The sequence below is a fragment of the Cygnus olor genome, chromosome 27, assembly GCF_009769625.2.
Source record: "Cygnus olor isolate bCygOlo1 chromosome 27, bCygOlo1.pri.v2, whole genome shotgun sequence".
NCBI classification, from domain to species: Eukaryota; Metazoa; Chordata; class Aves; order Anseriformes; family Anatidae; genus Cygnus; species Cygnus olor.
The window spans coordinates 5,727,588-5,740,960 of NC_049195.1; the positions used below are offsets into that span (position 1 = coordinate 5,727,588).

Below are 13,373 nucleotides of genomic sequence, written 5' to 3' on the forward strand. Positions count from 1 at the left end.
GAATTCATTGCACAGTATATGTTGTCTCAGGTGTATAGCTCTCAGCTAGTTGTGATCTTGCTGCTGTTAGAAAAGCAATTGTTGATTTATTAACGAAGAAAAATCTCAGAAGCCATTTATTTCCTTTTCATCCAGTAGAAACACTTTTTTTCCCTTCCATCACTGCTTTGTTCACATTTTCAGTTAGTTCTATGCTAAGTTTTGCTTCTGCTGCTCTCAAGGACAAAAACACGACGTGTTCTGTTTCAGCACGTACCCGTCACAGCCCTCGTTATGCTACGTGATCAGTAGGATTTGTAGGCTTTGTTGGCACGAGCGGGCCTAGCAGAGCTTCCCTGTGTCTGGAGGGAACATGGTCCCTCTGATGCCTCTCTTCACTCCCTGCAGCGGTATTTTTCCGTAGTCGCTGTCAAATCTGTTAGGAAAGGTTTGTGTGTGGCGTGTAGAACTGGGGTACGTGCACAGGAAGAAAGCAGCGATCTGTGCGACGCGCATCCAGGAGCCCTCTCTGTTGCCCGTTTGCTGACCTTGTCTTAACTTCAGACGTGAAGCGAAGCCGAATTCTGGTTGTATGGGGCAGACCGTCCGCTCGAGCAGCAGCGGCGCGCTGCGGGCCCAACACAGCGGCGGGCCGGGGCGGGCGGCGCCCGGCAGCGCGGCTCCTTTAAGGGCGGGCTCGCGCACCGCGCGCCGCCCGCGCCGGAGCCGGAAGCGGCCGCGCCGGCAGCCCGGGCACTGCGGAGCCGGAGCGCCGCGGCCCCGCCATGAGCCGGCCGCCGGCCTTGCAGGCGCAGACCTGCGGCCCCTGGGAGATGAAGGAGCGCCTGGGGACCGGCGGCTTCGGCAACGTCATTCGGTGGCACAACAAGGTAGGCGCCGGGCGGCCCCGCGGCGCGGCGCGGCCCGGCCCGGCCCGCGCTTAGCCGGGCCCGCGCTGTCCCCGCAGGAGAGCGGCGAGCAGCTGGCCATCAAGCAGTGCCGGCAGGAGCTGAGCCCGCGCAACCGCGACCGCTGGGCGCTGGAGATCCAGATCATGAAGAGGTGAGGCGGCGGGGGGCCCGGCGGGGCGCGGCCTGGCGCTGCCGGGCGGAGCCCGACGCCGCCGGGCTGGGCCTGGGCGGGCGGGCGGGGCCGGCCCTCGGGGGCCGGCCCGCGCGTCCCGGCCCGGGGCGCGGAGGGGCCGCCTGCCACCGGCCCCCCGCGGGGCGAGCGCGTAGGAGCCCGGTCCCCGCTGAAGAAAACCTCCTCCTGTCGTTCCTCGGAGTCCGGGGCTTCCTCCTTCAGCCGTCACGCCGCCGTCTTCAGTGTTGGCACTGTGCTGCCACGCAGCCGCCCTTCCGTGGAGCAGAACGCTCGTGCGCTTCCTCGGGGCGCTGGGCTGGTTGCGCAGGACGACGCAGCGGCCTGACTCCGGTTCAGGTCTTGTCAAGGGGATGGCAGCAGACTGTGTCAGATGGATCAGCAAGGTGTTTTCCTGTAGCTTCCAAGCAGATCTTTTGTGTGTTTCTGTTGATAGAAAACACTGCCTGCACACAGGATGCAAGGAATGGGGATGAGTCTCCAGGTCCGCAAAGGATGGATGAATTGCCGACCAATAAAATTCACTATTTCAGCTTCTCAAGGGATTCGTATCCCTGTAGGACTTTAATGTGGTGACCGTGAATATGTGAGACTACGTAGCTCTTGCAGAAAGTGTTTGCCCTAGTTCTGGTGATCACCTGTACTTGTCTCGCTTCTGTTCCTTAGGCTGAACCATCCCAACGTGGTGGCTGCCCGCGATGTTCCCGAGGGAATGCAGAAGCTTGCGCCCAATGACCTGCCATTGTTGGCTATGGAATACTGCCAAGGCGGAGACCTCCGCAAGGTGAGGTCACTGGCATGGTGATGGTGACAGTGGAAAAAGCCTGAATCGGCTTCTTGGCAGGGTGGAACCTAGGGGTTTCTCTTCAGAACTTACCCTGTAAAAATGCATTTTCACATGCTGAGGCTTCCTAATTCTTAATGTGGCACCAGCAAGATCTGACAGATTGGTCCTTGATAAAGTTCTGCTTCTGAAAACTTCAGTGCTTTCCAAAACTTTCTGCGTTCGTTTGGCTGCAAGGGACAGTGCAAGGATTTTGCATGTAGAGGATGAGGGTATGCATGAGGGTTGTGCTGCAGGATGTGAGTATGGCCAAGACCATCAAAGGGCTGGGCCTGCCTCTGGGCAGTATCCTTCTCGACAGTGATAAACCCCTATCTGTCACAGAAGAAAAAAAACAAGAAAACAAAACCCACATACTAATTCTAATCTTACTGTTTTTCTAACCTTTGCTATAAGGTGCCCATAGATAAAACCCAGAATTTATATCTGACATTAGAGCTGATGTAGCCAGGCACAGGGGAAATGGCTATGTAGGACACAGCAAGTAGAAGGAAGAGGGTGGCGATGATACTGACTTCTTCCACCCTCTCTTTCTTACCTCACGGATACGCTAAGGCCTAAAGCTGTAATTATTGCTACCAGAGGTCCCAGTTCCATGAAGTTTTGTGCCCGTAGAAAATGTCATCGCTGTTGCTGGAACTTCTTGCGTTCTTGAGAGTTTGTGGGACTGAGATCCTTCCTCAGGATACAGGACGGAGAGACTATATTCTGTGTTGTTTTGTTTCAGTACCTGAATCAGCTGGAGAATTGTTGTGGCCTGCGGGAAGAAGCTATTCTCATCTTGTTATCTGATATTGGTAAGTGGTAGCTGTATTTTTGGTAGTCTGAACCATGGAAGCCCTTTCAAGGGCTGAATCACTGCAGCAGTGACCTGTTGAACTCTTCTTTTAGATAAGACCCCTTAAACAGTATAGTTGTTTCCTGTTTTGCTTTGCCAATGCTCCTTTTAAGAGAGCCAGCCTTTCGTTTTTGTTCTATCAGTCTCCACTCAGCTCAATAGCTGATCACCAGCACTTCAGAGTGTTTGTTATAAGTGGGTTTCCATTAGCATTTGGGCAACCACTGTGTGGAATTCTAGACAAAAATAAATAAATAAAAAGATGACTGCAAAGGTTACTGAGAGAGCTGTCTAAAGATTTTTGGGACTGAGTTTTTTGTTTAGACTACGTCAAGATCTTATTGAGTCAAAGCTGAGGCAAGACTGGATAGGTGTTTGGGTTTTGTAGAGGAATTACTGAAAACTGCTTTTGGGGCAGGTGCATGATTAGAAAGTGACCTTGTGGCAAGAGAAGAAACACGCGTTTGTCATTACTTTTACTGCAGATACGACCGTTAGGCAGAATCTCCAATCCTTTGTGTTCACAGAACATTTGTACTCTGCTGTCTGATCATTTCACTTCTGAACAACCAGGAAATGATACGCAGGGCTGACTGGAGACAATGGCGGATCATGTTTAGAGTGAAGCTTGTGTTCCTATGCCTGTTTGTGTTTAGGAGGAGGAACAGATCTAAATCTCCACTTGTACAATCTGAACTGTAGTTGATCAGAAATGTTTCCAACAGTTGATATAACTTGTTTTACAGATCCCCTACAGTGCAAGCATAGTTGGTCTTTCTAGGGTTACTGACCTTTAGGAGAAGGTTATATTGTTGATTACTCCTGAAAGTCTAGCTGGATCATTTCATGTTGAAAAGGAGAGCTCAGTCTGGGAATGCAGTCAGAAGGGACATGAAGTCTTGGAGATCGAAAAGTGAGTCCCTTTGGCACAAGTCTGAGTCACAGCTGAAAAGCCCTCTGGAACTGGAAATGTTATTAAGTTTTTGTTTTTCCTAGTAATGTGCTTTTTCTTTTTATTCTGAAAAAGGGAAATATCTTAAAGTATTACTTTGAGCAAGTACAAAGAAATAGAGGGCATTTATTCTCACTTTGTATTCTTAAGATGAGATTTTTTTTGGTCTTCCTAGTATAGATGGAATTTGTCAGCCTGCTAGTTGTGATGTCACATTGGTCCTGAGCAGAGTAGGTACTTTGCATAAAATTTTGAGGAGTTTTGAAGGTGAGGTAGGGAGAAGAATGCTTTGTGGACAGGATAGGACAGAAAGTGTTGGGCAGAGCACCTTTCGGATCCTAGGTTAAGACTGTTGAAGATACAGACACTCTTCTAGCGACTAGATATATTTTACTTCTGCACAGCTTTTGTTATGTTTTTTAACCTTCAGTACATGGGAAGGGAGAGACTTGAAGAGAAGTGAATCTACTTTAACTCCAAAAACGTATCTGCCAAGAGAACAAATCTGTGTCCAGAAGAGTTTGATGTCAACTTTTCCTCTTGAACTTGGCATTTCGTTATTCAGTCAATGATCTTGTTGATTGTGCAAGATTTGACTCAAAAGCCATGCTTACACCACATAGAAATGAAAGTTTACTGAGCTCATGCTAGATAGTGTTAGTTGCATTCTTAAAAGTGGTCCTTTCTGTGTCTCAGCGTCTGCTCTCAGGTACCTTCATGAGAACAGGATCATCCACAGAGACTTGAAACCAGAGAACATTGTGCTGCAGCAAGGAGAGCAAAGGGTAAGGAGGAACCTGGTGTCTCAGCCTGCACAGACAATGAAAAGTAAGAGGAAGATGTGGATGTGCTTGCTGCAGTTACAGTGGTCACTCTGCGAGAGTGACATAGGGTAACAGCTGGCTCAGATCTGTGTGTCAGTTGAACAGTATTTTGTGTGTGGCTGAGATGAAAGGCTGAGTTAGACTTCTCTTAACACCTGGCATTATGACATTCAACTACTGAGGAGAGAACCTGACCGTAGCTATTGGTTAAAGATCTGAATTACAAGTAATGTTTCCAGCTATGTCCATATAAAGCCAATGACAATTTTACCTACCTTTTGGTTTTAGGAATCTACAGCAGCTTCCCATTTTTACTTCCATCTCTTCACTGGCACCTTTCCTGCATACCTTTGAAGTGCTGAACCTTTTCTTTCTCTGCTGTATGGTGTGCTTTAAAAACAAACAAACAAAAACTTTGCTCTAGTGTCCTTATTCTCTGTTTTGTGTTTCAGTTAATACACAAAATCATTGACCTTGGTTATGCTAAGGAGTTGGATCAGGGTAGCCTGTGCACATCCTTTGTTGGGACACTGCAGTACTTGGTAAGGAAGGAATTCAGCTAGAAGATCAGCTCCCGCTTTGTTGTGGGACAGAGTTAACAGTGTAATCTGGCTTTGGGCTGGGATGAAGTAGTTGTCCTGGCATGGGGTGCATTTGGGGTGCAGAGCTTTCAGCACAGTCTTTAATGTTACAGAAGTGTTAATGAGCTCTTAAGGGGTGGGGAGAGATGAGAGATGGGTGGCTTTGTCTTATACTTGTGTAAACTGCCTCAGGCTCCAGAACTGCTGGAACAGCAGAAGTATACGGTGACAGTGGATTACTGGAGCTTTGGCACACTGGCCTTTGAGTGCATCACAGGCTTCAGACCATTCCTGCCCAACTGGCAGCCAGTGCAATGGTGAGTGACCTGGGGCCAGGTGATAAGAGTGCATGCAGTGCCACTGTCCTATCTGTGGGAAGCAGAGGTGTGGTCCCTTGATTCTTAGGGTAATATCCCCATGTTCCTTGCCCTTACGGAGAATGGCTCCCTTTACTGGAGTTTGAATAACTTGAGCAAGTTCAGCATTCCTTAAATTTCTCTTTGGGATCAGGACTGACTTCTGTGTGGGAAGTAGGAGAAACCAAAGCAGCATCTGTGTTGTATCTGTCAAGAGTAAGAGACTATTAACATGCATGCTGGGAAAGGCAAGTGATGATTTCACCATTGTACCTGCTTGAATTCATTAGGCATACAAAAGTGCGACAGAAGAGTGAGCTGGATATTGTCGTTTCAGAAGACTTATCTGGAGAAGTCAGATTTTCTAGCAGTTTACCCTGCCCAAACAATCTTAACAGGTAAGGACTAGAAATCTGTTGTGCCGTGCTGAGATAAGCTATTTATTCTGTGAATGGACCAGCTTTATATTATATGCCTTATGTCAGTGAATAAGTTCGGTACGTCACACAATGCTTGTGTCCATTGTCAGACTGACGTTGTGTAGATGAGAGTCTGTTTCTGCCTTCTAAATAGTGCGTTTGTGATCAAAAAAAAAAGAGAATAATTTCAGTCCTCCTGCAGAGACCAGTCCATATGGCGACTGCAAATGTACTTTGTCTCTTCTGATCCCATTCATGTTTCGGTCCTTCAGTGTTTTGGCTGCGAGACTGGAGAAATGGCTGCAGCTCATGTTAATGTGGCACCCGCGGCAGAGAGGTACAGATCCTGTGTATGGACCCAATGGGTGTTTCAAAGCTCTGGATGACATCTTGAATTTGAAGGTGAGCAATGGGCCTGGCTTACCTTGAAAAGTTTTTCAGAGAGCAGTTGCCCCTAGCCCATGAGAGAAGAGGGCTAAGTCATAGGACTGGGGGGAGGAGCAACACAGAATCTCATTTAACTGTCTCCTGACAGCTAATGGCATGTGCTTTCCTCTTGCTTATCGGAGGATGAATGCTCCTTGAGCTTGTTGGGAGTAGAAAATAGCTTCTGTTATGTGCTTGGTTCCATATCCTGGTAAAGGATTCTGCTGCTGTAGCTGCATAATTACCACGTGACCTCTCTTCCAGCTGATGAAGGACAAGGACTTTCGCATTGTGTTGTGAAGTAGCTGCAAAGTGACTTACTGAGCTGTGCATGTGCTTTGAAACAGTTTGTCAGCATTTGGTGTCTTGGTCCTGGGATGTCTGCTCAAATGTGACCTATGTATCTTCAGCCCTTCTCATGTCACACCGTTCCTCTCGTAGTTGCTGCACGTTTTGAACATGGTTACGGGAACTGTGCACACCTACCCTGTGACGGAGGAGGAGACTCTGCAGACTGTGAAAGCCAGGATCGAGTCAGATACTGGAATCCCAGAACAGGACCAGGAACTCCTGCAGGAGGCTGGACTTGCATTGTTTTCTCAGAAGCTGGCCACTAAGCATATAGCTGATAGCAAGGTGAGCATGAATGTTCCCCTTCCTTGCTTTTCACTGACTCAGCAAGCACTGATGTTGCTTTGGGAGTGCAGCAGTCCCTGCTGTTTTAGCAGGCTTTAGTCATAGTAACCACTTCACAGCACCCTGTTCCCTTTGGTGAGCAGTCCTTGGGTGAGGAGGAACATTCCATTCCTGGTGTTACTGAGACTTGCTGTTTCTGAGAGAACTCAGTTGGGTCTTCTGTTTTCTGCAGGTGAATGATGCTGCAGATGCAGATCTCCTCTTCCTCTTCGATAACCAGAAAGTTACCTATGAAGCTCAGGTTGCCTTGCGACCTCATCCAGAAAGTGTTGACTCCATCCGTAAGGACTTTCTCTAGTATGAATGTGAGAGGTTGTCCACACTGAGATGGCTGCCTTTGTTCTGTGGTCTGCCATGTGCAAAGAGTAGAGAGAGCTTTTGTATCTTGGGACTGGAGAAGCACTGAAACAGACTGTCATAGCATTAATTCAGTTCCTCAAAATAACTGAGGAAAGGAACCGGATTTGAGATACTGGGGAAGCTGCAAATGGGATAGCCAGCTATAGACTTTGCAAGGGGTAGGGTCTTGGCTACATATTGTTCAAAGAAGTGATGTTTGAGTATGTTTTATGTGATAATACTGCTTTTAAGCTTCATGCTAATACATATGTTTCCCTCTTCTGCCCCTCCCCCCTCTGTTTCCAGTTCAGGATCCAAAGAAGATACTGCACTTTTTCCAGTTGCGGAAAGTGTGGGGTCAGATCTGGCATACAATCCGGATGCTGAAAGAAGATTGCAACCGTCTGCAGCAGGGGCAGCGAGCAGCCATGTACGGTGGTAGTCTCTCTAGAATAATTACCTATGCTTTTGCTCCCTGGTAAAAGGGAAAGGAATGGGACAGTGATAGACTAGGGAAGCTCAAGAGTGGACCTGTTAACAGCTAGTGAAAAGCTGAGAGTTGCGTCCTCTGACACAAATACTTTTGTGTCTGTTGCTACACTCTGCAGTATCTGCTTTTGATATAAGTGTAGGCCTGTGTTTACAGTTCAGGAGGATGATAGGACCTCTTCTTGTCCACGCAGGATGAATCTGTTGCGGTATAATAGTACTCTTTCGAAGATGAAGAATTCTATGGCCTCCCTTTCCCAGCAGCTGAAAGCAAAACTGGACTTCTTTAAAACAAGCATCCAGATTGATCTGGAGAAGTATAAAGAGCAGATCGAATTTGGAATTAGTGAGTACAGCATCTGGCAAACAGAGGTCTCTTCTGCCTTTCACCATATCTTAACTTTCCCTGTATGAACCTGAGAAAAGCAATTGCTCTTTTTTTCCTTTAGCTTCTGAGAAGCTGCTGTTTGCCTGGAAAGAGATGGAGCAAGCTGTGGAACTTTGTGGGCGAGTACGTATCTGAATCTTAAATAGGCGTTCTTTTCCTTCATCCTCCCTTAAAGACTTACTGTGTCTGAGCTGATTCCATACATCACACTGCTTTGGTTTGGGTTACATCATTTCTTTCCCTTACCAGTGTTTGTAAGACTTAGGGAAAAGGCTGACCTTGGGGAATGTGAGAGGAGATCTTGCAGTGGTTGCGCTCACATGTCTGGCTAATGAATCCTGGAGGCAGGAGAGTTGCAGCAGGATAGCTGGAAAGAGAAGATTTGGAATAGTAGGTTAAACTGACTGGGAAAGCAAATGATTAGATGATTGAACACAAGACTTTTAAAGCATCAGTCTCTTTGAAAAGGCAGCAATTTCCCATTATCAGTGCACACTGTGCACCTGCTTCCAATAAGACATTAAGGCTTTTGACACGAGAGAGTGTAACCCTGAAAGTATGGTCAAGGACCATCTGTCCCAGACGAGGAGTGAAAGGTCATCATCTTACTCTGTGCCAATACTTGGTCCTCTTCTAGTTGGAGGATTCAGAGTGACAGAAGTCTGACAAGTGGCAGCTTCTGCCTCTGCATGTGAAAAAGTTCAGGTGGAAAGCAGAACTTGGGGTACCAAGTACTGGATGTGGCTGTGCACTGTGGGAGAAGGGGAAAAGCTATGATAAGTAGGATGAGAGAGATCTGGAGCAGCAAAGTAGAAGGAAGCACGACAGCCTGGAAACCAGCAGCACATTTGTTATGAAGTCTGACCTTTCAATGGCTTTTCATCAAAAAAATCTTGGAAACTGCTTTATACCAGAGCACAGAGCTAATTTGTTTCCTTGAAGTGAAATCCCTCATGTTCTCATTTGTCTTTGTCTGTGGTTGTTGTTAGCATCTTGCTGGCATGTTCAGAAATGTGAACGAGAGGAATAGTCAGTGAGTGATAGCCATCTCTTAGTATGAGTCTGCCCCTCTGCTTATGTTCTGCCCTGCTTTCAGGAGGATGATGTGGATCAGTTAGTGAAGAGAATGATGGCTCTGCAGACAGACATTGTGGACCTTCAGAGAAGCCCACTAGGTCGTAAACAAGGAGGAATACTGGAGGATTTGTGAGTTGAACTATCTTGAATTTCAGATTTAAGTGTGTTGCTAGCTAAACTTGGCTCCTATTTCACTGCAGGACAACAAAACTGCTATCTCATCAGTTCAAATTATGGGGGACTGGCAGGACTTTGACACTAGAAAAAATTTTTTTTGACTCCTTACCTGTTGATCTGCAATAAGAACTCAAATCTTTTGTACGTTACTTGTTCATAATTTAGGTTCTAGAGAAATCCTTTGTGTTCTGTGTCTTTTCCTTCTAGAGAAGAACAAGCCAGAGAGCTGTACCGGAGACTGAGAGAGAAGCCAAGAGGTAAATGACATTGTAGGTCAAGGTCAGCTTGCTTTGTGTGGGTAGTTACTTTGGAGGTGCTGTAATCTGCATTGAGAAAACTTTCTCTACATTCTAGGCCTGCCCTTATGCTAGCTGTAAGTGCACTCTTCTGGACTTCTCTTTTTTGGAGAGGGGAGTTAGGGAATCAGTTTTAAACGAGGCCAGCCTTGCTTTCTTGATGCCTTCTGAGCTTTTCTTGAAAGTCTTCTGAGCTCTTCTCAGAGCAAGCTGTTGCTGCAGGTGTATGCTGCTGCGTCTGTTTCTGTGTAGGAAGCATGAAAGACACAACTGTTCCTTTGAGCAGCTGTGCAGCCCCAAGGCAGTAAACCCACCCTACCAACTCTGCTTTCCAATTCTCATCTATTTGAAGGTGGCGGCTAAAACACAGCGCGTTTCATTCCCCTCAAACATGCGTGCCCTGAACTTTTGGGATGTTTCAGGATGGAAGAAGTGGTGGAAACAAACCACTAAAAAGCTTCTTGCTCTTGTCTTAAAAGCTTACTTTTCTGTGTAATACTCTGACTGTTATTCCAGATCAGAGGACGAGTGGTGACAGCCAAGAAATAGTACGACTGCTTCTACAGGCAATCCAGACCTTTGAAAAAAAAGTCCGTGTCATTTATGCTCAACTCAGGTGAGCTTTGTAGACTAAGCTTTTATTGGCAGTTGAGAGACAACATTTTCAGCAAGAGGTTCTGTTCTAGAGGTTTAAAAAACAGAGACATTTCCAAGTGTTATAGGGGATAAGAAACTTCAGAAAAGTTTCCCTACTGCAGTTGCCAATGTGTGATCTATTTATGTGGTGTTTTTTTTTTTTTTTTTGGTAAAGTAAAACTGTAGTTTGCAAGCAGAAGGCACTGGAATTGTTCCCCAGGGTGGAGAAAGTGATGAATCTGATGAATGAAGATGAGGAAACAGTTGTTAGGCTTCAGGAGAAACGACAGAAAGAACTGTGGAACTTACTGAAAATTGCTTGTGTAAGTAAAATTAAAACTCCAGTTCAAGTGTACTTTTAGGTTAGTAGCACACACAGATAACTGAAATAATTAATAGTAAGCTTAGTATGTCCTGTAGTAATTTTTTTCTACTAATTTGATTTAGGATTGAGTCCAGTTTCTAGGCTCTCTCATGTTCCTGGCTGGTAGAAATGATTGCAGTCTGAATCTGCTGTTTTCTTTCAGAGTAAAGTACGTGGTCCTGTTACAGGCAGTCCAGAGAGCATAAACACATCGCGTTTTAGTAGCCCTGGCCAGCTGCTGCTGCAGGTCCCTTCTGGAACCTACAACTTACCAGAATCTGTCAGGAAAAGGTGAGGTGAAGTCTGGAGTTCTGTTGATGCTAATGCCAGCACTGCAAAGCCGGGTGTCCTGCTTTGTGAAATGATACGGAAGCTTTCTTACATTCTATACTTTGCATTCAGCTTCTGGTGGCAGGAGTCCTATCTATAGTAGCTGGATAATCTAGGTCTTGTCAATATTCCTGATGAACAACTGGAAATAATGTGTTGCTACACACACCACACACGTGCCTCAATAATATGGGGTTTGTTTTATCTGGAATGGTTGGGCTTATTTGAAGTGCATTAGCTGCAGGAACTTTTGGCACATTATCATGGAAGGAATGGTAGCTGGTCTATATCATCGAGGAGACTGTTATACTAACCACTTGTAGTTCTGGCTTGCTGAAAGGAACTGGATCACCATTTGGAATTAGACCTTGGCTAGTTTACTCGTATGTCGCTTCATGCTTTAGTTTACAGGATGTTCTGCAACTTTTCCTCTAGTGACAGTGACTTCACATAAGAACCCAATTCCGACTTGAACATGCTTCCTTCTCCCTCATCCCAATAAATCTGAGGATGCTACTGACTTTCCCTGTTGCACTGTGAGCTTATAAACTGTTAACGCTCCTCAGTGCTGTGCAGCATACCTGCCAGCCTTATTTGCTGGAGCGGTGCTGCCCCTATCTTTAAACAAGACTTCCGTAGAAAATAATAGTCTAACAATCCTCTCTTTCAGTGAGGAGCTACTGCTGGAATCACAAAAACTCTCTAGCCAACTAGAAAATGTGATGCATGACACAATGAAGGATCAGGAGCAGAGCTTTATGGTAACATACTTGATATTCTTTTACAAGTGGATTGGGGATGCTTATTACTTCAAACTTCTGCTTGTGTACCTTTGCCTACAAATAAGTAATAGGGTTAGTGGAAATCTGTATATTACTCTTTTGAACAAGAAGAGAGTATGAGTTGTGTGAGATGGAAACCACCACTCTCCTACTTGAACTGCTGCTACATTCCCTGCTTGCTGGAAGTGGGAGCCATGTCTCTGGGACTGACTTTGATGCTTTACGGTTTGGCACAGAGCTCCTGAGACTTCCTTTCCTTTGAAGGGCAGATGGGGAGGGGAGAGGCGCTTGGCTGTTTTTACAGAAATACTATAAAACCGCACTCTTGCAGTTGGGATGGGTCTGTGGTGGCAATATATTGGTGTGCAGGGATGCTTGTTTACTGAAGTAGAATATTGACAAGCAAGTAAAATATTGAAGAAAATAGATTGTGTGTGGTGTTTTCTAAGAAATCACAGGGTTCATCACGAAACTATATTGACTAACTTGTTTACAGTGAAATTCTTAAATCTTTGCAATCTCAGGTGCAAGCTAGTGTTGAACTCTGCATTTCTAACTGTTTATACTTTAGGCTCTAGACTGGAGCTGGCTGCAGCTTCAGGTAGAAGAAAGAAACAGTCCAGAACAAACCCAGATGTAAAATCGCTTCAACTGCGTCTGAAGCCATGCTGCTTGAGGAAGCCAACTGTAATAAGCTGCTGCCTCTGAAAAGGGAAGTTAAAATGCCTCCTTCTACTTATGAGAGACACATGGCATAGCTTATAGTATCCACATCTCAGATGCTTTTTTTCACAAAGATAGAGTAGGAAACGTGTGTTCTAACTGCTTGGAAAGAGTTCTTAATCATGCCTTAAAGACAGTAGCTATTCTTACTCTCTGCCTTAGGCACCACACGTGGTGGTTTTGCTAGCTTTCAGGCTTTCTGATGACCAATGGACAACACCTGCAGTCAGTTTGCACCATCAGTGGTAGATGTCACTTTCCTAATATATCTGAACTGTGAACTTATTTTCTTAACTTTGCTGATTTGCACTTTTTTGTAGTGTAATGGTTATCTGATACGTGTTTCCTCTATGGGAACAAAATTATCTAAAAATGTGAACTTTTGGTTTGTTCTTTTTGATACCCTCAATGAAAAAGCTGCTTTCTAAGATGTGAGAGGTAAGGATGTTATCCTAGAGAGCACAGAGGAGCAAAGTGTTAGTGTATATGTTGTTGGGAAAAATACTTCTCCATGTCTAAGGGATAGGAGCACTTCTCCTAGGAGTAAAGGCTGAGAGAGCTGGCACTTTTTAGCATAGAAAATAGAAAGGTCAGGGGGAAATCTCATCAATGTTCAAAAATACCTGAAGGGAAAATGTAACAGATGGAGCCAGGCTTTTTTTTTTTCAGTGGTGCCCAGTGTCAGGTCAAGAGGGCAGTGCGCACAAACTGGAATACCAAAGCTTCCCTCTAAACATCAAGAAGAACTTCTTTACT

At 45.6% G+C, this 13,373-nt stretch overlaps 1 protein-coding gene across 2 annotated transcripts in view; it reads left to right on the plus strand.

Annotated features, from left to right (window-relative positions):
- Positions 1-12,996, plus strand: part of IKBKB (inhibitor of nuclear factor kappa B kinase subunit beta) — a 28,543-nt gene extending 15,547 nt beyond the window's left edge. The window contains exons 1-21 of one of the 2 annotated variants that reach the window (XM_040538343.1): positions 672-869; positions 947-1,041; positions 1,747-1,864; positions 2,652-2,721; positions 4,411-4,499; positions 4,991-5,080; positions 5,312-5,436; positions 5,766-5,873; positions 6,167-6,296; positions 6,762-6,956; positions 7,189-7,297; positions 7,662-7,785; positions 8,039-8,190; positions 8,294-8,355; positions 9,329-9,438; positions 9,694-9,743; positions 10,299-10,398; positions 10,594-10,741; positions 10,946-11,073; positions 11,783-11,873; positions 12,466-12,996. In XM_040538343.1, the coding sequence (XP_040394277.1) occupies positions 765-869; positions 947-1,041; positions 1,747-1,864; positions 2,652-2,721; positions 4,411-4,499; positions 4,991-5,080; positions 5,312-5,436; positions 5,766-5,873; positions 6,167-6,296; positions 6,762-6,956; positions 7,189-7,297; positions 7,662-7,785; positions 8,039-8,190; positions 8,294-8,355; positions 9,329-9,438; positions 9,694-9,743; positions 10,299-10,398; positions 10,594-10,741; positions 10,946-11,073; positions 11,783-11,873; positions 12,466-12,534 (2,268 nt within the window). In that variant the 5' untranslated portion in view covers positions 672-764 and the 3' untranslated portion in view covers positions 12,535-12,996. Of the gene's footprint in view, positions 1-671; positions 870-946; positions 1,042-1,746; positions 1,865-2,651; positions 2,722-4,410; positions 4,500-4,990; positions 5,081-5,311; positions 5,437-5,765; positions 5,874-6,166; positions 6,297-6,761; positions 6,957-7,188; positions 7,298-7,661; positions 7,786-8,038; positions 8,191-8,293; positions 8,356-9,328; positions 9,439-9,693; positions 9,744-10,298; positions 10,399-10,593; positions 10,742-10,945; positions 11,074-11,782; positions 11,874-12,465 lie in introns of those variants that run through there. The other variant, XM_040538344.1, reaches the window with a different exon arrangement.
- The last annotated feature ends 377 nt before the right edge of the window (positions 12,997-13,373 follow it).